This window comes from Harpia harpyja, chromosome 19, assembly GCF_026419915.1.
Source record: "Harpia harpyja isolate bHarHar1 chromosome 19, bHarHar1 primary haplotype, whole genome shotgun sequence".
Taxonomy (NCBI): Eukaryota; Metazoa; Chordata; class Aves; order Accipitriformes; family Accipitridae; genus Harpia; species Harpia harpyja.
In genome coordinates this window covers 12,537,643-12,562,844 of record NC_068958.1, presented here as the reverse complement: position 1 = coordinate 12,562,844, position 25,202 = coordinate 12,537,643, and the positions used below count along the sequence as shown (strand labels likewise).

The window sequence follows — 25,202 nt, the reverse complement described above, 5'->3', positions numbered from 1 at the left end:
CATCATACAATATTTATTTTCCTCCAAAAATTCAGCCAAGCTATTTTTACTTACTTTAGCCAACAGCCCCATGCATTCTTTCAGTGATAAAGAGAAATGGTTTTTGTTCCCATAAAACATCTCAGTGTTGAGGAAGGAAGGGTAAGGAGCGAGTCACCATGCTCCCAGAAGCAACGACAACATTCACTGCTGTGGAATGAGCCATTTCTCACATCCCACTGCTGAGCAGTGGGGCTGTCTTACCACACCTCTGCAAGCCCAGGAACAGAAGGGATCTGTCATAGCCACAGTACCAGTCAATGTTCCTCCAGTAAGTTAATGGCACTTTTAATGGAAATGGGAATTCAGGAGTCTAAAAACAACATTTAAAACAGCACTCCAGAAAACTATTTCTTCTTTCAAGCTTTTCAATCCTGCAAAGGTGAAGAAAACTAATATTGTCCAGGATAAAAGGGGGAACTTCTTACATATGTCCTTATTTTATGGTTACTTAGCACTGAGACTGTCAGGAACAGCAGCAGGTCTAGTGGGCTGAACTGCAGTTTGGGAAAGAAGCATCAGATGAAGAGTACTACCATAAAGCTAAAAAGATTTTTTTTTTTTCCCCTCCAGACATCTCTGGAAATCCCCAAGTTCTAAACCTAAGAACCTTTAACTGTCCCTCCTAAGTAGTTTTCTATGAAAAAAAAAACAACCGTTAATACTAAAAAGCCATAGTACATGTTTTGAAGCTATCCAACTTACTTTTTAGAACAGTAACAATCGTTTGATTCTTCTTTAAATGCCATTCCCACATTTTCTTCTGCCAGTTCCTCACTTCTGTGTATTTCAGAAGTATCAGCAGATGCTGAATGGGGGCCAGAACCTCTCCTTTTCTGAGGCCGATGTGCATGGTCACATTGCTGACCTCCACCGGTACAGACCAGGCAACCGGGCCCTTTACAGAATCAAAAGTGCTGCAGCTTCATCCCTATCCGCAAGGTGAAAGGCACCAAGGGCATCCTGCTTCTACTAGCTCCTAAGGATTTCTATTTCTGTTATCCACACAGTTCCATAACTGGTACAGCTGATTCAGGTATTTAATATCAGACACATAATTTGTTTTCATCTGTGGCTGGATAACCCCATCACCCAAAGAAATCTGCAGGTTAGACATGAGAAACACAGCTTGAGCCTGAAGAACACTTCAGCTTTTCTGCCAGCATTTCAGAAGCATATTAAAATAACCCTTTCAGTAAAATAGAAATGCACTTTTTTGTTGTTTTTTTCTATTAGCTGAGACCATTCAGATCACTGAAGACAGGTAATCAGGTTCAAGGAAACCTTGTTCTGTAAGTATCCAAATGAGAATTAAATTGTTTTTAAAAATAGAAGTTGAAATAGAAACTTTCACATTGAGAGTTCCTGATGTTAGCAAAGTATTTAGACTGTGTTTAAGCACATGTTAAAATGCACAGCTATAAACATTTGGTCCACTTTCAGTACCGCAATACAAACGCTCAGACCTTCAGCTGAAGAAGTCCATGTATTTTAACCTATCCCAACCAAGTGACACCAGTGTATTTCAGCCAAAGCTTTAAACCTAAATATCTCCTTGAACGAACAGCTCCATGGATGAAATTCTCAACCAATAAAGCTGACACAAAAATTTCCATATGCATCAACTAAGGAAGAATTTTGCTTGGGTTGGGTCCACAACCTAACTTTTTAACCCAGTTTTTAATTAATGCTTAATTTCTGCCTAAATTAAGGAGAGTTTCACCTAAGTTAGGATTCATGTGAGCTTTCTAATCTTGCAGTTACAACTGAAACTAACATTTCCAGCAAGGAAAAAGCCCACAGCTTTTATTGTCCAATGCTTGACAAAGGCAGAATCAGAGGGAGACACAACCATTGGAACAAGGCTAAGAAATATAAGAACACATTACATTTTGCCACTTATTGCTTTTATTAAGTATTTACTTTGAAATTCACAGCTTTCCAGTATCTGTGTGAGAGTTCCTCTTCATATGCTCTACCCAACACATGTTAAAACTTGTACAAATCTCTCCCGCTAGTTAAAAAAAAAAAGCCTAAGTCTGCAGCAGATATTAGTGTCATCTCCCCCAATGCATGGGTGTTTTTAGCCTTAACAGATCTGCTGAGAGGAAAGACACAGAAAACGTAACGAATGCCTCTTCAGATTTTTTGTAAATGTAAATGTGTAGGAATTACAAACGAATGCTTCTTTTTTTCTGTTTACTTCCATATCTTCAGTCTGAGCACCAGGGGAGGATAAAAGGAAGACAAACTAACTAACCCACCAGCAGTACTTCACCTCTTAGTCTTTCATGCTGAATGATGGTGCCCTGCATCACGCAGCACTGTGTCCTGGCAGTCACTGCCTACCTGCCTACCTGAAGTCTGCTGCTGCGAAATTCACTTTTCCCTCTGCTGCTCTTTCCTCAGCCATTCCTCCAAGGCGCAGGTAAGAGTGGGTAACCAATGATCACCCCCTCCAGGCCAGCAGGTCCCGGTCACAGCTGGCTTATTTTCTGTCCGTCGGGCTGTGTTTTCAAGAGATGATGTCTCCAACACTGTTACCAGCTCCGTGCATTCCTCCTTTTCTCCTCCCTCCTCCTCCTCTGCCTGTGTGGGGAGACAGGCTACCACTAACAGCGGCGCAGAAAAGGCAGATGTGGGCATCCATGATCCATGCTCTTGTTGGGCAGTATACCAAACCAAAATTATTTGCTTTACATGCTAATTTGAGAAAACATCATAGCTTTCTTCTAATCAAAAATATGGCTTTTAATGTAGCTTTTCAGCTTCCCTTCAGGTTATATATAATTTAATTAAAAGACTCAGGTAAACAAAGTGGAGAAGACCCATTTGTCCAGGCTGAATCAAGCTCTCCACAGGCAGAATGCAATTGCTACTGCTAATTTTTATGTTGAAGAAAATAATGGTGAAATTGCTATGCTAAAAAATTCCTTCTTCTTTCTATAGCTAATTACACCTCAGTGTGTTATGTTAAAACTTGTCTCTAGTACTGATACTCAATATTGCCAAAGAAAGTAAGAATCTTCAAATAATGTGTTCTTCACGCATCTCTCTGCTCCTGTTGCTGCTTTTGAAAATCCCATCCTGAGGTGCCAGGAACAGTTCCAATTACTCCCAAATGTGCCCCAAATACTGAATCTGCTCCCTCCATGCACAAAGCTCTACAACTCACCTTTAAGTGATTGCAAAATTGCCAAATGCTTTTCCATAAGCTGCCTGGCTCAAACCATTCTTCTCTAGGACACGTTACAGACATTACACACAGGCTCAGGCAAAAACTTGCCCAGTACTTCACACTGCACTACCACTGACTAAACAGCTTGCCTTGGATTTCTTCAGTATTTCTAGTACTAGATACAAGGCCGAATAAAAGAGATCATTGCTACTTCAGATAAAAGTGGCAATGGCTATTCACTTGCAAAATTTATAGGTGTAACCTCTTAGCTAAAATTAAAGAAAAAAATCTTTGAGAGGTTCTACACATGACTTGCAAAGTTATGGCTCTTGGGAGGTTAAGTAGAAAAGAAAGGATACCTGTCAGCTCACCCCCAACATGTTTAAAGAGATTTGTTGGTTTCTATGGCAATGGGGAGGGTAACATGGCTGCCTGGTTCCAATTATGACTGACGCACATCTCAAACAATCGTTCTCTTCCTGTTCGTATGACATAAGAAAAACAGGATGTTGAGAGGTGTTTATCTGAATGAACAAGATAAGCAAGCTCGCTGACATTTCTAAAAGTATAAGATTTAACTAACAAGACATTATAGATTTTCTGTGGAAAAAAAAAATCCAACTGCTACACTGCTGAATGTGATTAAATTATGCATGGAAAGAACCTTTCCCTCTGAACCCGCAGGAAACAGTTGAGGAGCTGTTATATGAGCCATGAATACCAATGGAAAGTCTTTTTAGTGTCAGATACTGAGTTACACTGCTGAATCAAAATTGAGGAAAACGGCTTAGTGTGCAATATCCTGCTGCCTCCCAAAATCGTTTTCAATTCAGGGACCACTGATGGGGTGGGCTGCAGAGAACTGGGGTGCTGCAATAGTCCTACTGCTAGACAGGGAAGCCAGGCTGGATTATAAAGTGGTTTGTGGCAATGAGCACCATTTCACAGGCATTTCTTAGGCCTTTCACTCAACCTGAGTAATCATCGCAGGTAAATTGGAGCATTTTAAATGTCCTTCAGTGCCTCAGAGGGAACCTTATCACTCCTCATCACAACTTCATCAATGACTGAACTTGCAACATGCCGAAATCATACAGCAGAGTATGGTGCTGCAATCACTGCTGTCCACTAATTAACACGAGCTGGTACAGCCCAGCAGCACGCTGCAGTTTAAAGCTGAAAAACAGCTCATGTCCAAAAAGCACATCATCATCATCATCCCGGGGTTGTTCTGGAGCAGGGGTAAGGTACTGGTCTTCACACCCATGCTCCTGTCACCCGTATGCATGGGCAATACACCCGCCTAGAAATGTCCAGCTACAGGCAACATACTGATAACATAACCAGGAACTGGTTGAACAGACCGCAGGTGACCCAGTGTCACATTTGCTTTAATACATCATTCCTTTTCATTTAGGAAAAGAGAAGAACTCCCCACAAGCAGGGAGAAAGGATAAGGTAAACTTAGAGACAGGTATTTCAGAAAAACCTAAAAGAAGTACAGCTAGGAAAGTTAATTGCCAGCGGCTGCCTTGCTGTGGTAGCAGGAAGAATGGCACGTTCAACAAGGAAGCCAGAACGGGTAAGTGAGAGGCTGGAAGTGGGACATCCCTCTGTGCTTTAGGAGATAGCTGGAGTATATAAACCACTCAGAGCAGAATGGTTTACATGGAATTAAAGAAAAAAAAAAAGTAGAATGATGGCATGTTTCAGCCTGACTTTCCTGAGGGGTCATTCCTGTTTCGGAACTACTGAGGACTGGAGTTCAAGTCTCCTCAGTCTTCAGCTTCACAGAAAAATTAATACTGCTAAATATTTTGCCTTGGGATGTCCAAGAATTAGCTGATAACTAAGCTCAACTAAGTCAAACAGGGAAGTTCAACAATCTTTCACATACTGATTTGTTCATAGCTTCACCTATTTAAAAATGCACATATAATTAAAAATATAATACTCATTATGGTCTTTTGCATGTCATCATATCCCACGGAAGAACCAGACCATACGCCACAGTGCTCCAATCACTCAAAAGTACAATCATGTCATTGTACACTGCTAGACACAGGGCCTAACACTAAAGACCTGATATTAACAATACTTTTTTTTATAGTACATCGCCCACTACAGACCTATTTGAGCGCATGGTTAGAATAATAATGATGTAATAGAGAATGTAAAAAGTCTTAAAATAGAAAATGAGTACAGTCAGATACTGAAGTGAAGGATAATAAATAATAAATATGAGGACTCAGGAACAGTTCAAACAACTGAGCTGTGGGGAGTAGGAGGAGGTACAACTGAGACAGCTCTCCAAGGACAGCACCATGCAGTTGCTAGGGACTGAAAGATCAAAGTGCCTATGCACTGTCACAACAGCTCCATCCCAAAAAGGGATCACGCAGTGTGAGATGTGACTGAATGTAATACTTACCTTCAACAACTCTTTGTGCTATCTAGAGCATTGACCATCCAGGAGTTGCAACAGACTTTATGAGCCGTAATAGCTTGCAGCTGGTTCAGAAGAAGCTGGCTTTGGACCTCTGGGAGCACCAAGGCAAACACATTAGGAAGTCTGTATTGGCTTCCCTGGCATTGCAAAAACATCACCAAGTTTGACACAAAGCTACCTGAACAACTTACCACGCTGTGCATGTGTTTGTGAGCTGCAGTTACCTAAAATCCTTTCCAAGTGGGTGCCCTCCTCCACCACCACTTTCTTTATCTCAAAGACATTTGAAATAAAGATCTTTGAAATCTGTCAGACTTGCACGCAGCCAAGGATGTGATGATCTCCCAAATGCAATCCTTTTACAGGTCTAACTGTGACCACTTCAACACTTTCTTGCAAGTCAATGATGCTACCAAGACATACGCCCAAGCAGCAGTGCTGAATGACACACTGTCGTAAAGACCTGCCAACAGCGTGTATTACTTCGAAGAAACAGCCCTCTATGTTTGTATTTTTCCTTTTCTACACTGAGCAGGTGTTGGTGTCCTTAAAAAGCTGCACCTCAGGCTATACATTACAGTTTATAAGGCACGAGGATGCTGCACTTCCTCCACGCACCGAAAGTGAAGCAGTTTACCCAAAGCCTCCCAGCAGAACCCCCAAAGAAGCGAGAACAGGTGCCCGATTCCGATTCTGACCTCCCTTATTTTCGCATCAGCATGGATCCATCTGTTTTAACAATTACTTCTAACTTGTTCTAGCCTGGTATCAGCAGGTCTGGAAACCCAGCACGCAGTCCCCAGTGAAGGCACAGACCCTTCTGGGTGGCAGGGATCACGGGAACTCTCAATGTCCCCCACAAGCTGTGCCTGGAGCTGCTACACCTCTGTGCAGTCTCCTCTCGCCCACTGCGATTCCAGCTGCACCAGTCCCATCTTCTCAGGGCTACCAAAAAACCCACACCACGGGCAGGATTTAATTACAAATCAGTTCTCTAAGAGCAGGCCTGATTTCCAAAGTCCTTCAGGAAACAACAGATGAGTTTTGCTACCTCTGTTACCCACATCGGAAGACACAGGTTAGAACAGATCTGTATAAGAAAGTGGATTTCTACTTACTTTTATGTAAATTTTGTTTTCCCATTTGGTGCACATATTTAAGTCAGTATCAAAGGAACAAAATGGAAACCCAATCATTGTCTCCGTCTTGGCTGGCTTACAGATCAACTCCCAGCCTTTAATTCTAGGAAGTGAGTGACCGCAAAGTCTCATGACAGCCAAAGGTCCCCCTCTTTCAATCTGACTCGCTGTTTGTCTTGGAAGCGGCCAGGTTAACACTGTCCCATTCAGCCTGCAAGGGAATGCGGGGCAGATCGAAAGAGGGAAAGACAGACAGAGACAGACGGAGAGACACTGCAAAAGACTGAGAGACAAAGACCGGCGGCGGGATGAAAGAGCATGGAACGAAGGCAGGACCCAGCCAAGCCAAACAAAGTCTTCCTTGAGTGATTACATCTGCTGGAGAGTCCCCAGCTTGCACTCCCCTTGCTGAGAAATTCTTTTAATTGTGTCTAGGACATTTTAAAAATCCCAAGAAAAGCTCTTCTGTAATCGTGAAAGCTCTGAACTGCGTGAACTTTTGTTATGCTGAATTACTGATAGCTTGCTACATACTTCTTGAAGTAAAAGCTGAAAATTGCTTTACAGAAGATTTTTCTGAGGTAGAGCCCTGGGGAGGGAAATCCGATAATAAATCTTAATTACTTTTTCCTTAAGAAAAAACAAGCAATTTAGAAAAATTCTTCTCCCTCCCAATGTCTGTGTAGCTTAGTCCAAAGAGCATCCAGAAGAAAATGAAAAGAGATACCTCCTCAAATTAGGCAAAATTAAATAAGGTTAAATGCATGATCTGTAGAGCCAAAGCCTACAATTCTGTAAAATGGCCTTCCTCCCTGGAAGTCAACAGGGATGGTGGCTCTTCCACAGCCACTAAAGCCGCTCACTACTTAGCTGATGGTGGAGAGTGGGCAGTTGGGCAATAGCATATATCCAGCACCCATGCCAAGACAATACTGTACGTCAGGCTGCCACAGGCATTTTCTTGTATAAAAGAAAATCAATACTTGTATCCAGAAAGATTAATATTAAGCAATTTTCAAGTTGGCTAAAAGAACTGTGATTCTGCCTTGATCAGACGCACGCCTGGGGTTATCTGAATGCCACTGCCTGCTGGCTTCACGTCATGGGTCCAACTCTCTCATCTGTGGCAAACCTCCTGGCAAACCTCCCTCATCTTCAAGCCTGTTTTCCCAGCATTAATTTGTACTCTACCACTCATTACGATAATCAGAAATGCCAGAGAGTTGACAGACTCCAAGTACCTCATTTCTCTCCTCCACAACCCAAACATCTGCCTGCATACCTCAGGTAACTATGTATTTGTACTCACCAAATTTGAGGGTCAGTCATTGGAAGATGCTGCAAAGGCAAGGCTCAATGTTAAAAGACAAAAAAAAAAAATCACAAGGTGTGGCAAGCCGGCCATCACCTTGCCATAATTGCACGCTCCACCATGTCACAGGTGTGTGGTACCCAGGAAGGTGAAAGCATTACTAAGGGGGGAACACCTAACAGGTCTGCTCCCATAAAACAGCCACCCAAAGGTGTACTTCGGCATATGCACGTTCTTCAAGTATTTTGAATTAATATCAGGCTCTATTTCACCACTTTGCTGGTGCCAAGACATCTCACATAGGCCAGCATAAGCTGTCCAAAAGCAAAGTGACTCGTCCTCATTACATCTCTATTGCGTATTGCATGCGAGTGCAGTTCCACCAACCAACCTGAACTCTCCCCACTCAGCAGCTCGCCCTGCTGAAATGTGGAGAGACCCTTTTCCCTGCCCCAGCTCATGCAGGCTCTGGTCCTCAGCAGACTGTTCACAAACCTGTCCCACCCAAGCCGTTGGCAGAAAACTAACTCAGCCAAAATACGGATCAGTTCTTTCTGGGCCAGTGAACTGAATCAACTCAGTGAAGGGTCCGAGGTAACAGCACTGGAGCAAAGAGGACTTGTACCCAGGACTGGGTACGAGGGTGTGAGGGAGAAGGGCAGGGAACAAACCCTTCCCCTTGCAGCTGTGATTAAGCTGCTAGACCAGTCAGCAGTTCCATTTGCTCCATTCTGCCAAAACACACTCCCTTCCTTTTAACATGTAGAGATACACATTATTAATTATATAATAGGTAGCGATACATGTTCTTCAATGAACTGCAGGGTAGGTAGGTACAATGTTGAGTTTTACATGCTCTACCGTGAAAAAGACAAGGCTCCAACTTAAGGTAAAACTCATACATCAGCCACAAGACAGGATCTCTTAGTTTGCTGCAGGACAACATGGCCATGCTAAGCACTGTTGAAAGGATGCAATCATACAGACAGACATCAGCATCATCCAGATTTATTTTTTTAAACAGTATGTCTTATAGTAACTTTAAAACAGTATCTATCCTTAAGATAGGCAGCCTTTCCAGGCAGAACCTCCTCTGCTCCCAGACTCTGCTCAACATTTCAGGAAGCACAACCATCTCTCCATAGCCAGGATCATGCCATTTAGAAACACCAGGTCAGTATCTGCTGAACAACACTTCAACAAGGCTGAAGGATAGAATGGCTCAATGGGTAGAAACACTAGATGCTGCTAAGGGAACTGGCGACAGTCAGCCTACCATGGTGCTGAGCAGAAGACTAGGTGGCACCCACAAGATGGGGAGCCTGATTGAACCAGTGAGCAAAGGGACCAATGGCTCTCTAGCCCCTAGGTACAGGGAATAAACAGTCAGATGGACAAGGAGCACAATTTGAGAACATCCACTGCAATAATCTCAATCCTCAAAACTGTGGAGGGTTCCCTAAAAACCTGCGGTTTGTTGGGGAGGAGGCTGGGGTTTTGTTTTATGCTTATTTGCCTCTTGTTTTTGTCTAAGTGGATAACATTCATTTCCAGTAACTGTCGACCAAAGTGGAAAAGGAGTATTTAACAATAAAGTGCAAGAGTCCATTATGAGTAATGGCAACCCATGTGCTTTTATGAAACAATAACACACCAACATAAAATAAATCAGTGCCTTTTAATTTAACAATGTAAATTACCCTCCCACCTGCTGTGAATCTCCGTAAGGAGAAAAAGCTGGCTGCATATTTACCAAGCTGTCTATCCCAGTCTCATTCCGAACTGGCCTAATGCCCTGGGGTTAGACTGTAGGACTCTGTCATCTCTTGCACTCGTATGACCTAAGAAAGGGAATGTGGCCTTTTTCCCACAAGCCCAGAGTGAGAACATCATAAAAGCTGAACTTTAGCCCCCTTTTTGGGCAGGCAGCACAATAGCAAGGAGGATGCTGTTACTCCCTGGAGGCTCTGCTGCTGAAAAACATCACCAAGCTCAAGTAAAAGGTCAGTAGTTAGGATTGCATCTCTTGTTTTCTTCAGTTTTCCTCCTCCGTCAAAGGCAGTTAAACATTCTTTGCACACCCCCCTCCCTCCTTCTGAGAAATGCAGGAAGGAAGTGCTTGCAAAATAGTTTAATTTAAAAGAACGCACAATCACACACACAGCAAGCACTGCTTTAGACTCAGAGCAGGACATTTCTATTGCCTCACATTTCCCACTAAAACACAAATGAATCCCTGCAGCGGCAGAGTCGTTCCTCTCTCCCCGCACACAAATGGAGGCTGTGTTTTTACTCCCAAACCCTTTTGTTTAGGGGCAGACACCTTGGGTGAGAAGATCTGTGGCTACATGCTGCAGGCAACCCCCTCTGCTCCTACAAAGCACACCCCACCCTGCAGGTTCTTGTCAAGCTGGAGAAGAGGACATCTGCCTAGTGAACAAGGGCTGTGGAGCCAGGGAGAGCAGCGTGCAGAAAACCCTGTCATCTCTCAAGGCACTGCATGGTAACCAGCACCAAGAGGCAGTAACGTGGTCCTGGGTTGTAGGACAGAGTTTCACCTCCGGTCTTTCTCATAACTGGTGCTTGTTTGATTTCACAGTATGTTTTTCCTCCAATTTTTGTTACCTAGACCCTGCTAGAGTTTGTGAAGGTTGTTTGGGACTGTTGGATTTAACTTGACCCTTGTCTTCACTAGATTTACGTGAAAGAACCAGAGTGGGAGGAAACAGCTCTTACACTCCATCCCTTTTTGCAAAGGTACAGACCAGCAGGCGATTCATAAAAAAACTTTGTTATCGATCAGTTTATGTCATATGACCACATGTCCAATCTAAACATAATTCTTTGCAGTCACAGTGGTTTTGTATCCCTGGGCAAACAAGCATTTACTATCACAAGCCTATTTCTTCGACTTTGGCAGTCCTGAGGACTTGTCCTCCCTTGAGCCATGAACCATGACAGCCACTAGCACATGTCAGAAGGGGCTCGTAAGTCCCTGCCTGCTTTCACTTCTTTGAGAAGCACCAGTCCTCCTAGCCACAGTCTCTTGAAATAAACACCTCCGCCGCTTGCAGCTTCTCCCAGCGCAGCAGCACTTTTGCTCGGTGGTTTCAGCAAATCTGATCATGTTACTGCTGTCCTGCGTTCCTTACATTGCTCGGCTAGCATGCGGTGGATTGATTTCAAGTTGGCACTCTTGTACTTAAAAGGGACACTGTCAACAAATCACAGTCCTGTCTCTTTTTTTTAACCCGTTGCTGTCACAGTGCATAATTAGATTAATAAAATAAATAAGAGATCAGTACATGTAGGAACTAAGCAGAATTGCACCCGCTGCCCATTAGAGTGATATCTTCTTCCTCCAAACAAGATAGCCAGGACAAGCAAAGATACAATAAATTAATTTCTAGAAGGAAATTAAGAAATTTTGCATGCTGTTAATGTGAGCACTTTCCCATGTACAGTCAAGAAACTTCACAAAGGGGAAGATTTATACTTTCACAAAACAGGGAAACGAGACTGCCAAATGCCACAAACTGTCTGGGGACTTTGGGTCTACGGCAGGACCTGCAACTAGGTTGCTGAGTTTTGCTTTTTTTCTTTTAAAGTTCACAACTTCAGTTGACAGCATCTACGTTCAGCCCTGACCAGTGGGGAAACCTGACTTTTCCTAATTCTAGGCCATTGCTCTCATGGATAACTTTTTTGGTTTTGTTATTGTTTTGATAAACATACAGCTATTACTGCTGTTTATTATCCTTCCCATCCCCAGTAACTTTTACCGTAATTTCTTTTTCAGTTGGTGTTATTCATGTGCATTTCTGGTAGATTTAAAAATAATTGTTAGCATTGCAGAAATGCCTTCAGATTTTAAATGAGGACTCCATAATACTGCATTCTGTAAAGACCTTAAATAAGAAATAATTTGTGTCCCACAGAGTATTGTAAAGGCATTTAAGGAGCTTACTCCCCATCTCACGCCTGTTGCAAGCCCAGACAAAAGACAATAAAAATATGAAGCAGAGAAGGAGGAATGAAATAACCACAAAAAGGCACATTTGGCTGGGCAGATGAGGTGCTCATACAGGTAGCCAGCATGGAGCTGGGGATTTTTTTGCTTATCAAGACTGTTAGGAGTTACACACTGGTTTTTACCTGATAAAAAAGTATAAAAAGCATGAACTGCACTAAAAGATGTGTTAAAACTACAACCACCACATCAGCCAGTATGCATATGGGGTCAGAGTGGCCAGATTTCAGTGGTACACAATTTGCTTCTGGAAAGTCTTCACCAATTACTTCCATAACTCTAGCCTAAAAACCTTATCGTTAAAACAACGTACTCTTTCTTTAATTCTAGAGCTTACACTCATATTCAATTTTCATCCCAACTTCACCAAAACGTAGCTTTAAGTAAATACTATTTTGACTCTGAGTACACTGGGCGCACTGCAAAGATAGTCATGCTGCAGAAATTACTGCCAGTAGCCTTTTTCAGAGAGAAAAGTCAGAGGAAAGGTTGACAGAATCCTGTAGTGTCAGTGGAATCAGGAAAAACACAACACCACAAAATATTATTTTTTTACACTATGAGCAACTGCTGAAATCTCAGGGTAAGTTTTAAATTTACCATTAAGCTGGATTCTGGCTTGAGTTTTACCCCAAACTCTCCAATGCCCCAAACAGAGAAGTCTTGGAGGTGTTTTAACTCCACACTAATTTACAAGCTGATGTGCTTAGCCGACCCTGAGATGTGGGCTCAAACACAAAGTACAATTCAACAAGGGTAGCATCAATTTGAAACAAGGAAGGCAGACACAATTGCTTTGGTGGTTGATAAGTCTTTCCATCCCCCTCCTTCCATTCCCAAGTACAAACCAGTCCTCTTGCTATTGGACACAACCTACTAGGAGGCAGCTTTGGACTATCTCAGGCCAAGGAACAAACGGATGGCTTCCAAAATACCTACCGGAAAATGCAGAGTGAGAACATGGTAATGCAGACAGGGCTCTGTCTGTGTGCATGCTCACACCCAGAAAGACTAACCTAGGTGCTCAGCCTTACACATAAAGCATTCAGGCTAGACGTATAAGGAAAATTAAGCCTCAAATACTGTAAAGTTGTTTCTCCGTCAAGTGAGACTCTTGACATTCTGTCATACCCAGTTGTACAACAGGATTATACAGTGATCTTGAGAGGTGTTTCAGTGACTGCTCATCATCTCTTAACAGCTGATCTTTGCAGGCTTTTGCTATCAGAACCAAAATGAAATTCCCAGCTCAAAGTTGGCAAGAATACTAAAACCATACTGAAAAAAATAAAACCAAATAGCTGTTTTAAGGAATGGTTAAAAAAAGCTTACAGAGCAGACAGGTCTGAAAGTATTATCTAAATATTGTAATGCAACGTTTAAACAAAACGAGTAATAGGAGAAAAAGATCATGGTTCAGTTCTGAGCCTTTTCTTGGAGAGAGGCACAGAATCTTATTCAGCAAAGGTGATTCATTTAGAGGTGAGGCGTCCGCCTTATTTATTTCCTCCTTCTTTAAGGCATCATTCATAGCATTTGCCTCATCACTGCCATACCCCGAAAACCTGACAGAAACATCTGCCCCCGTCACAGCAGATGACAGTTACTTCCTTCCCCTGTGGCCAGACACACCACTCTGGGGTGCTCCAGACCAGAGAGCATCCCCGGTCATTTCCTTGGCTTCAGGCTCCACAACCTGTCAGCACAGTAGCTTCTTTACTAAACATCAGCCCTTTTCCTTCTTTTTCCCCTTTTTTTCTTTGTTAAGCTGCTTCTTGTAAAGGGGAATTTTGATTATTGAAATACTTGATTATAAAGGGAAGGGAAGAAAATCCACAGTAACCTGTTGTCAGACACAGCCTACAGGTCAAACTGACTTGTGCATGAATCCCAGCGGTTTGCACTCGCGCTGCCTCCAAAGTGTTTATGCGAGATGTGTGTTTTTCCCGTTGCGCTGCCGTGATTGTTTGGCTGGGCTGGGTGATGGATGGTGGAGAAGGTTGTGTCTGGAAACGTGCTCCGAAGTCGACAGGAAGCTGAGGGGGCCTTTGCCAGCACTTCCTTCCTGCATACAAGGGGAGGACAGAATGGGAGAAACCTTGACTGTCTCCTACCCTGAGAAAAGTGCTACCCTTCCAGCTATATTCTAATCTTTCACAAGATTATAATATCCTTCCTCTCTAAGCATAGCTACAGTGGTAGCAAGGCTTAGATAATGAAATGAACCAACAGTGTAAAACTTATTAGGTAGCTACAGAAGGGTGGTGGAAGCTGAACAAATCAAGGTTCAAATTTGAAGAGCCCTATCTTCAGCCAAGATCATCAGTGGATCACACCTGTCTAATCCGGTATCTTGACTCCAACAGCAACCAGTACTAAGCACATCAACAGAAGGTGTAAAATCCATACAAGTAGTACATTGGAAATGTGTCCCTCTGGACAGCTTCATTCCTGTGCCTGTTTTAGAGAGTGGATCTAAACCCAAAACATAATGTTTATTACCCCTACAAAAAATAATGCTGCAATGAGCCATCTACGAATATTCTGACCATGCAATCCACACATTTCTCATGAGCACCCAGGAAGGTTTGTGTTACAGGGACTTTCCTTGAATGTCTTTTTCCAAAGACCCAGCCTCTAGGTCCTTTTGTGGATGATTCATGAATCTGCATGACATCCTGATGTGTAATCATCACCTGTTCACAGTAATAAAAACGTGTGCAGAGTATTACAGAACAGATATTCCATGCTACCACCGGAAATTTTCCTAAAATTTTCCATTCTTGAACTCCCAGATTCAAAGCCATAGACAATGGCAAGATCTTTAGTGATCTTTCAGAACCCCAAACTCATCAGCTTGCTCTGCCTACAGCCACATGGACTGTGACAGCAAGAGTATGGCACAAGGGTGGTGGCTATGAGGACCACTTTCCTTGCTATCCCAGCAAGGGGATATCCTAGCAATCCACCCAGGCAGATACTGTCTGGACAAGTTTGCCCAAGTGAGACTGAAAAAGGGAGGACGAAATTCTCAGGACTCTTGACAACAAAAGAAAAATCCCCAAACCTGTGAGCAGCCAGCTCTCATAACAGCCTCTACTTCTGAAAAAGGAATCAGACAAAAAGACCTCACCCATTAACAAAGAGTGGCGAACAATGGAAACTGTCAAAAAATAGTCCTCACGTCAGAACTAAGAATGCCCCTTTACACATCCAAAAAAGCACAGAGCTGAGCAAGAGCCTGGGAGGCTGTCAGGCACTGCTTCTGGCTTACGCATCTCCCAGGCCCTTCTCCTTTGCAGAAACTGCCAGAAGCACTAGATGATACCGAATTCCAGTAACCAAACATGGGGATGGAAGAGGAGAGGAAATTTATGGCAGGACTGAGCCAGAGTATGTAACAAAATCCTGTCTGTTCAATCTCTCCAGCAAGGACCCTGACACTGAAACTTCATGGGACATACATCTAAATGATATGCGTGTGCATCTTCCACAGGTCTTACTTTATAAAGTAAAGCAATTACAAAAGCAATTAATGAGAAAACTAAACTACGGATAAAACCTGAATGAGTTATAAAAACAATGGCTATAAAAATTTTCCACCTGGAATACAAGTCTAAGAACACTGATATCTAGATGTGGACCAGGAAACCTCAAAGATCCAATAACCTTCATGGCACACAATTTAGCATTGAATTCACAGGTTTTGCTCTATTTGTGACTCAGCATTCTCCTCCAATAGCACTAAGGAAAATAAATGGAAAGCAAATCATGCTGAACAAACAGGAGAATATAGGCAAACACTTGGACAAGCAGAGAACTCACCAGTGGGCTGATCACTTGAGTCACTGTCCTGATTCATCCTCCCAAAGGCAGCACTGAATCAGGGTGCTGAGCTTAGAAGTCTACAGCTCAGAGTTGGTAGCCCAAGCTCTTGCTTCTAAGAAGAAAAAATGTAGTGTTACTATCAAACTGTAGGAACTTCACCCTGTGTGAGAAAGGAAATATCTTCTGTGTGGTCTGTTGCCTTTGAATCTAAGCATGATAGTGCAGAAACTGTGTGCATATACAACTTAGCATAGAAGTCATAGTACATTGCCTGAAGACCAGAGAACTAAATGGTGAATTAAGTCAACCAAGAAACACTGAGAAGTGGTATCTGAAAACTCATGCAATTTAAAATAACATGTAGTTAAAACAACATCTGAATTCCTGGAATAGGTCAAGATTAGCTTTCAGATTTCAATTGCACAAACGGGAGTCTTTAACACTGTTTACTTGATTAACCAAACAAAAAACCAGACCTAGCTAACCTCCAAACTGGACAAATAGTCCACGTGAAAGTATGTTTTTGCCGTAGCTAAACAGCTCCTCCTCTTTGTTTGCTTGCCCTTCCACTCATCACATCTTGACTGTGGTAGAGTTGGGAACAGAACCCATGTCTCCCAAATCCCAACCCAGTGCCTTAACCACCACATCCTTCCTGCTGAATCACATTGCAGAATTGTTTATCAGGAAGGAAATTCCCCCTCGAGAGTACTCACTCTGAGTGTGCTGGTGGAACACAAATGCTTAGAAAAATACAAATGGACTAGCAATAACAACAAGTGATTTAAGTCACTGTACAACAGGCTAAAGGTATACATCAGTATATTGTTGTTTGTTGTTAGCAGCAGCGTAAGTAAGGCACCATTGAGCAGGACATGACACAGAACAAGCAGTGCATCCGGATGTCCTCAGAGTAATAGCCTCCTGCTCTTCAACAGATGATACCTAACTTCGAAAACATCTATCCCACCTTTAACATTAGGTGTATGTCACTCAGAGGGGAATTCAAAAGGTTTATATTCAAAAGGTGACCTATGAAGGTCACCTTTAGTAGCATCTCACACCAAGCTGCTAAGTGCAAGCAGCTGTACTATGTGACTAGTGGGTCAGAATTAACCTCAACATGTTGTACTAGCAAAGAGCCTTCACTTTCTTTAAGGTCTTTGCCACCCCCCACCCCCTAAAAAAAAGCAGGGCAGGGAGGGAGATACCAAAAGTGGAACAAATATGTTTTAGCCTAAACGTAGTTTACTCCATTAGTCTCCTAGAAAACAAAAAGGGTTGTAATTCATCCACGATCTGTCTGGGGACACAAACCCACTGAAATGGCAAGTTCATGGTCCAGGACTCTGAAGAATTTGGCTCTACTCAGCAGTTGGGCAAAGGAGAAGAATTTCCCCACTTGCAAGCAATGGCTTTCCAGGTTGCGTCCCATGAGACCCCACCACAGTAACCGACACAAACACACGCTTGGGCTGATTCCCAGAACTATGACAAGATTTCTTTTACACTCCCTTTAAATGTCATTGTATAGAAATTCCAGCAGGACTGACTCTTGTGGGGCAGGGAACCAAGCCCTCAATCACAACGTCCTGGGGTCACGTTCATATATCTAGAGCAGCTTTTAATGGGCACATCCGATAGGGCTAGCTGCCTCCAGTCAGCTGCCACGAGAGCAGACCCAAGGGAGACGTGCTCAGCCTCCGGTGCACAGGGCCACAGGACAGCAAAGGACCAGGTCCATCCCACAGACACAGGCAGGGCCCCACCGGCTCTGCTGGACACGCCAGCCCCATGGGAAGGCAGTCTTTTCCCCAGAGAAGCCTGGTCTGAGGGCAGCCATCCCACCACGCACCCACGTGAACACCTGTAAGCTTCTGTGCCCCGTGACCATCTCCCCTGTTTGTATATTAAACTCCAAGACTGATCCCCAGTCACAGCAGAAGCATGTCTCAAAGCAAACACAGGGAGTATCGGTGCTGCTCTGGAGACACAAAGCCCCTCCAAGGGCACTTTGTGCAGGATCTATCTATTACACGCAGACACCTGCATCTCATCTGACTATCCGGGCTCCCCATCTGACCAGTGGAGATAGAGAGTCATCTCTAGGGAGCTCACCCAAACAGGGATGACTTGAAAGAGATCTACGGAGTAAGCCATTTCTCTCTGGTAGCTGTCTATAGAGTCTCAGTGGCCACCTCAGATGAAGGCATCTCTGTCCAACCAGCTGAATCCCACCCTCTAGCATTATTTTACCCCAGAGTTGAACGTATTGGCTTTGCTGTCCCACAGCACATCAAGAAACACATCAGAAAGTGTCAGGCAAAGTACCAGTATTGAACAAAATCAAATGTCACTGCTTTGAAGTTTGGTATTTTGAATCTATTACCTACTCATTCTTTCTGTGTTACTTTAATTGCCTACAGTTTTTGTATTTATCTTGATATATCTACATGGATACAAGAGTCAGATGGAGCCAGACTCTTCTCAGTGCTGTCCAGTGACAGGACAAGAGGCAATGGGCATGAACTGAAATACAGAAAATCATGTTTAAACATTAGGAAAAAACCCCACGGTTTTGTTTTTGTTTTTTACTGTACAAGTGACAAAACATTGGAACAGGCTGTGCAGAGAAGTTGTAGGGTCTCCATCCTGACTGGACACAGCGCTGAGCAACCTGCTCCCAGCATGGGGTTGGAGTGGGCGATCTCCAGAGGTCCCCTCCAACCTCAACTGTTCTGCGATTCTGCAGTATGCTTGAACACTGTACATTAAAAGACTCCTTACATTTGGGATGTAGACAGTTAAAGACAGCCAAACCTTATCACCCAGGGGTAATGCCTGAGATTTCCAGAGAAACTATCATGCTATCCCCACTCTGTTCCCTGTTCTTCACCCCACCAGGAATCACTGCTTGCTGCAGAATACCTGCCTCAGTTTTGTTCTGCACCACTTTGTAGTTCTTCACATCACTGGCATCAGACACATCCAATAATTTACTAAAGTGAAAGTTTCTTGCCAGAAGACACTTTGAGGCACTACTTCCATCCTTTTGAACAGTAAAAAAAAGTCACAATTTCTCCTCAAGGCTTCTTTCAACCTTGATATTATCTAAAAACCCTCAAGCCTTGCTTTTTACATCATACAAGAGTAATTTAGGAATTAATATTAAATGTAATTCAATTGTTCTTCACTAAAAAGGCTATTCTCTCATTCCTTGCCTGCTATTTTTTGTAGACAGGATCAAGTTTATTTTTTATCCTATTAGGTCAGCTCCACTTAGGTCTAAATCAAGTGTGTCCGGGGGAGAATATAACTCCACAACTTCAATCCTGCAGGATGTTGTGATCAGTTTAGAGTGGTGAATAACAGCATACTGGAAGGTAATTGCTGTTATGGATGTCTTCTGCTTGGTTCAAAGAATTCCCCATATGGAAACCCAGCATGGAACAGCTAAAGAAAAAGGCTTCTGCAAAGAGCTGCCAAACTGCTTCTCCAAGGACTTCTGATTCTTTTCCAGAGCAGGTGTGGGCACTGTTGAGCTCTTGATTTGGGGACTAGTGCCACGCAGAAGCGTTTTGCTTCATATTTAAGCAAAATGAGCTAATGATTGCACCCAGTCATCCTGAATAATGCACATGGTGTGAAGCAAAAAGGATGAATGTCTAGCAAATGTCCGACACCTCCTCTGCCTGCAGTTTATAACTGCCCCAAAGGTGAAGTAACATTCGGGTGGATGGGGAGGCTTTTTCACCTGACAGTGTAAACAAAATTCATGGTCCTGCTTCCGCAGTAACAGCTGAGGCCACAGCCACCACCAGACAGGGAACTGGAGGCCACTGGTTTCCTTTTGAGAGATTTCAGTTCGAGCAGGGCCATCACGGGGCTGGAGCAAACAAGAGGCTTCGGAGCCTTGCCAAGAAAAACAGTAAATCTCTCTCCTGATAGTTTGTTAACCCTCTGTGGGATCAACTCCTGTGCCATTATCTCAAGCCTTGCCACGGCTGGTGCCTTCCTTAAAGCCCAGCAGCTGGATGAAGAGACTGCATAAAAAAATATCTCTCCTCAGAAAATGTCACCAAAGCAAAAAAGCAGGTTTCTATTCCGCTTGGTTATGGAAAAAGATTTGAAAACGTGAAGTGAGAGTCACTTAAACCTTTAGAAACAAGAAGACAAATACTAGGAAGGAATGTTTATTTGTAGTCTTCTCCATGCTGTGATTTTTAAGCCTATCTCACATGTTTGCAACCTGCCTTTTATTGCTTTATTGTTACAGAACATACAGGCACACACAGCAAAAGATATCCAGATATCCCTCTGCAGGAAAAAAAAAAACCTATAGTCCTGGAAGTGCTAACAAAAGCATCATCTGAAGACCATGGGTGTCTTTTCATTGACTTCTACAGACTTTGGATTCTGAACTTAAACCCAATTCAGCAGCCCTGGGGCCAGATTTGGCTTTTAGGCTCCCATCAGCCACAAACCCAACACTTCATTCTTCATAATGCATAAGCTAAGCTACACCACCCAAAATCTCTGCTCCATGCTTGAATGATGGCATTTCAGACTTCAGTATGTCACATATTACCTACGTACCAACCCTATTTACAAGCAAGTTTAGTAGCCTATGTTATTTCAAAGTGGGAAAAAGTGACGACAAAGAGGCCTCTTCATACCATAGGCTGTAACGCAAATAGCAGTTGCACCTATTTTTACAGTCCTTTATCACACAAATCTTTACCCAGAAATAGAAACTTCACTTCTCTGTGATAAGGATATAGAAAAAAAGCACTGACACCAGCAAAAAAAAAAAAAGGCAGCAGAAGCTGTCAGCCAGTGCCTGCCAGCAACACTGTGCCTCTGCAAAGAGCCCCCGGCAAGGTCACCTCCCCACCACCATCCCAAAGCAGGCAGGGCTCCACGAGACCCTGCAGGCTGGCTGACGAGCTCCTGTCTGGACAGGGCTGCACAGCACCACCAGAACATTGGCACAGCAGAAGCTCGAATGTGTTACTGGGAACAGGCCAGCACGAGACCCTGCAGCTAAAAGCCACCTTCTGTATTGATTAATTTTATCTGAGTTCATTCCAAGAAGGAGATCCCTCTTTCCCCACTTCAGTTTAATAGAATTTTTATTAAATGATTATTGATTTTTGATCATTTATGGGAATCATTTAATAATTTCATACCATTAGTATCATAATAAGATTCACTGGAACCCCTAAAGGCTCAAACCAGAACACATACAGCAGAAACCAGTGGAGCTATGCAGTTCTAATGTGAACCCTCTGCCTCATTAGTTCTGACATTAAAACTAGAAAGCAGCTGACAAAATATCAACAGATGTCTATCAAAGTCTGTTGGACCATCAAGGCTATACCCCTGAGCATGGTGAAACCCGCCAGCTTGACAAGAATGTATTTTTAATGGAAGTTCCCATCCAAGTTCCTAATATCAATAAGCAAATTGTTGTGACACCAGGGGCATAAATAAAACCTGAACCCATGGAGAAAGCCCTGTACACCAGAGAACATGTCTTCCTGCATGTATGCAGAATGTACAGCACATCATTGTCATCAACAGGATACCAAGAATAAAACAATCGTATGCAGGTACCAACCATGTGGAGCAATATTTGAAACCAAGAAGTTCACACCCAGCCTTTCATAATCTAGAGCTGACTGTGCAAATCACAAGCCAGCAGCTAATTTCTGTATGTTTTACTCCTGACAGTAGAGTTGACCCTCCATTATAAAAGCAGCAACTTCAAACGGCTGGGTCACCACTTCCCTTCCAGCCAGGGTAAACAGTTTACCAGCAGAATCCAACTGAAGTTAATGCAGCGACACACTACTTCATTCAGTTTGCAGCAATACAGCAAGGACAGTTATTCCAGAGGGTGGGCAAGGACAATCTAACAGAACTTCTTGAAATGAGTCCTCCTTTCCAAAGGAAGGGAAAAAAGAAAAAAATTCACAGCTTGGACTTCAGTTTCTGAAAGGCCAGGAAGACTTTTAAATGTGATGTTTCAGTGATTTCTGCCCCCAAGGCTCTCCTGTTGGAGAGACACTGTGACTCCCAAGGCATGTGTGAGTCAGAGGAAAGCAGCCCAAACACGCACAGGGTACCTGCCTATCAGGGCATTTGGTAAGAATAACATTTGCTCTTTTTTCTTGTAGATCTGAAGAGTCACGGATAGGTAGGATGAAATAAATACTTTACATGATTCCTGAGTAGCCCCGCAACCCTTGCTATCAGGCTTCCTGGAAGCTAATTGCAAGAGCATCTAAGAGGAGGCTCACTGCACCAAGAGAAAAAAAAGCCAGGCAGTGGCTTCCTCTGTCACCACACTGCTGGCTCTGAGGATCTTCTGAAAGGCTCCCAGAACAACATCCCTCATCACCTGCAAATCTCCACTCCCACCAAGAGGCTCCTGCTGGCTGACAGCATGCACAGATACAAACTTCTGGCTACACATCGAAGCATGGGACTACGGCTGCTGATCTCAAGGTATGTGTGAAGTCCTCCCATTCTGCCAGCAATGCGTATGGGTACCACTCTGCAGACCAAGCTCTCCCTGCTCATTTTGCTCTTCTTACACATCAATCCAGTCTCTTGGAAAACTCACCCTGGAAACAACCAGCACAACTAAAGTCACTGCTGAAACTCAGGGCAAGGCTGTGAGGGTGTTTCTCGGTGTTGGAGGTGGTTCTCTCACTGCGCTCCAGCCCCACGGAAGGATGCTGGCTCCAGAACACAAGGAGTTGTGGTTCACACCTGCTTTTCCCTTTGGAGGCTGAAAGGGAGCGAGTTAGTTTGACGGTCTCTGGCACCCTCTGCTGACAAACCACCACCGACCTGTCCCAGCCCTGCAGTGCCCAGGAACGCACAGGAGCTTCAGGCTGGAAGGGCCATACCCTGCTAATGTAATCCACATCTCCTTTTCTAGATGAACAGTTCATAACTTAAAATTTCTTATCTCTTATTTGTTTGGCCAGATATTTCTGTAAAATTATACTAGTCACAGATGGCCCTTCTTCCCCTTGGTTTGCTCCAGTAACTGAGCACACTGTGTAAAGGAAGGCACCCTACTCTCCTACCTCTGGTGTTACCTAAATCTCCTTGTATTTATCATCCCTTTCCACCTACCAAAGCCCCCCAGCACCTCGCATGCAGCATCTATCCTCTTCCTTCTTTCCGAAGAGGTTATGTGCCAGGGAGGTGACCTAAACTCCAATGCTAATTTGGAGAATGAAAAGGGCAATAATCCAAACCACAATGTTCTGGCCCAGATATCAGCCAGCTATCTGAGGGTATTATCCCTAGAAGGGAACCATCCAAACCCTTCCAGTCCCATGCTTTTGATGCACGATACCCTCAACAGTCTTCACGCCACGCTTGTCACACAGCATCTGTAGCATTGTGACCCCTCCATGTCCCTGAGCTGGGCAGGAGGATCACGGGGCAGAGGAGGAGGAGCGGCAGCAGTGCATAGAAGCCGGAGCTGCGCCTGGCATGGGGGCTTTGCACCACCCACCTCCACCAACGCAACCTGGCACCGATGAAGTAAAGGGAAGACATGATCACACACACCTTTGTCATGTACTCAGTACCAATCCTGCAACATGTTCAACACATGGTGTCTCACACAAAGGTACACTGAGATGTTTGAACACGACCAGTGGCACGCAAACTCTCTGCAGTCAGGAGACACCAGAAGCGAAGGGGTTTGCTTAACTGAATCACTAACACAACACATCCTGACCCTGCTGTGTTGCACTTGAAGATTCCTGTGAACAATGAACACCAAGAACAGAGAATATTCTGTGTAAAGGCAACAATGAAACAGAAACCTTATCTTCTGAGATGTGTTAGCCTTAGAGATTGATTTTCAGCCTTGTTATTGTCTGCATTTTTCTGCTTCTTGTTTTTTCTTTATTCGTGTGAAGAAAGGCCAGGAGAACAAGCCCTGCTTGACAGTTAGCATACGCTGGGTAAACCATAAGACAGCTTGCGGGCTGAATAGACACTTACACCGATACTTTCTAAATGCTATTTCAAACCCATGCAGGTTGTACTTAACCTACCAAAGGATCTCCACTTCAGTAGAAAGAATCCCAAAGGATCATTCCACCTCCAAACCAGCACCTTAAAAAAAGCCTAAGGACGCTTTGGAAATATGCAATGCAGAATTTCAACCAGAATCAAAGTGTAAAAAAAAGTTCTCAGCAAATAGAAAAACAGGTCAGGGTGAACACACTTTATAAATTTAATTCCAATTTGTTGGCCGCTACTGAAAACCACTGTAATATAAAAAAAACTTTAAATTTTAAAAAGCCCGGATACTAAATAATCAAGATGATTGTAATAGTAACACGTAAATCCTTTTTACTAGGAGATACAGAGTAGTTACTTTAAATGCTGACAATTCAGTATCTCTTGATCTCTCTAATTAAAAAAAAACCAACAACAACAAAAAACCAAAACAAACCAACAACTTACTTTGCTTTCTTTTTTCCAATCCTAGAATAGCTTGTGTTAACACTGTAGGCACACCACCACTGGTGACTCAATATGTGACTTCACTACTTCCCAAAACAGAGCCAGGGCTGTTTCATTTTGACTTCTTCAGGCACTTCAACTGCTTCCCAGCATTTTGATTTCAAGATTAGGCACCAGTGTTAAGCAATGAACCCAGCATTATTAACATCTGTCCAGTGCTCTGTGACAGAGAGGATTTGAACGTTTTCTCCTGAATTGCTAAGGAAACTTTATCATCTTGCATAAACCTATTCATTTTCCTTTTTTTAAATGCATTAACCATCCTCCAGAGTCTGACACTTCTAAAAGGCTTTTCTGGACAAACTCTTTGGCAGCTGAAGACACTGCTCTCGCCAGCTGTTTGTCGCACCTTGCTCTGCCAGGAGATGCTGCCTGGACAGCACAGCTGGCTGGAAGTCTGCACGCGCCCGATGCCTCAGCTCTCGATTTTGTCATGTTGATGCGAACAGCGGGTGAAACTAGTTGTGCAAAACTGCTGGGCTCTGAGCTAGAGAAACTGAGATACAAGGACACATTCCTTCTGCAACACTAATAAACAGTGGGCGACAGTCATCTCCTAAATTATTGCAGCTGTTTGGCCAGCAGATGTGAGTCAGAGCACTAACACCACAGATCATCAATGCACGTAGGAACATGATCTGAACTCCTACCTCTGGCTGAATATA

The 25,202-nt window shown here is 43.4% G+C and overlaps 1 protein-coding gene across 14 annotated transcripts in view; it reads right to left on the bottom strand.

Annotated features, from left to right (window-relative positions):
* Positions 1-25,202, bottom strand: part of EXD3 (exonuclease 3'-5' domain containing 3) — a 295,489-nt gene that overhangs the window by 212,822 nt on the left and 57,465 nt on the right. For all 14 annotated transcript variants that reach the window (XR_008239335.1, XR_008239338.1, XR_008239337.1 and 11 more), the window contains exon 3: positions 15,973-16,087. Coding sequence is in view for 9 of the 14 variants with exons in the window: in XM_052815030.1 (XP_052670990.1) it covers positions 15,973-16,009 (37 nt within the window). In the remaining 5 variants the exon portion in view is untranslated. The remainder of the gene's footprint in view (positions 1-15,972; positions 16,088-25,202) is intronic.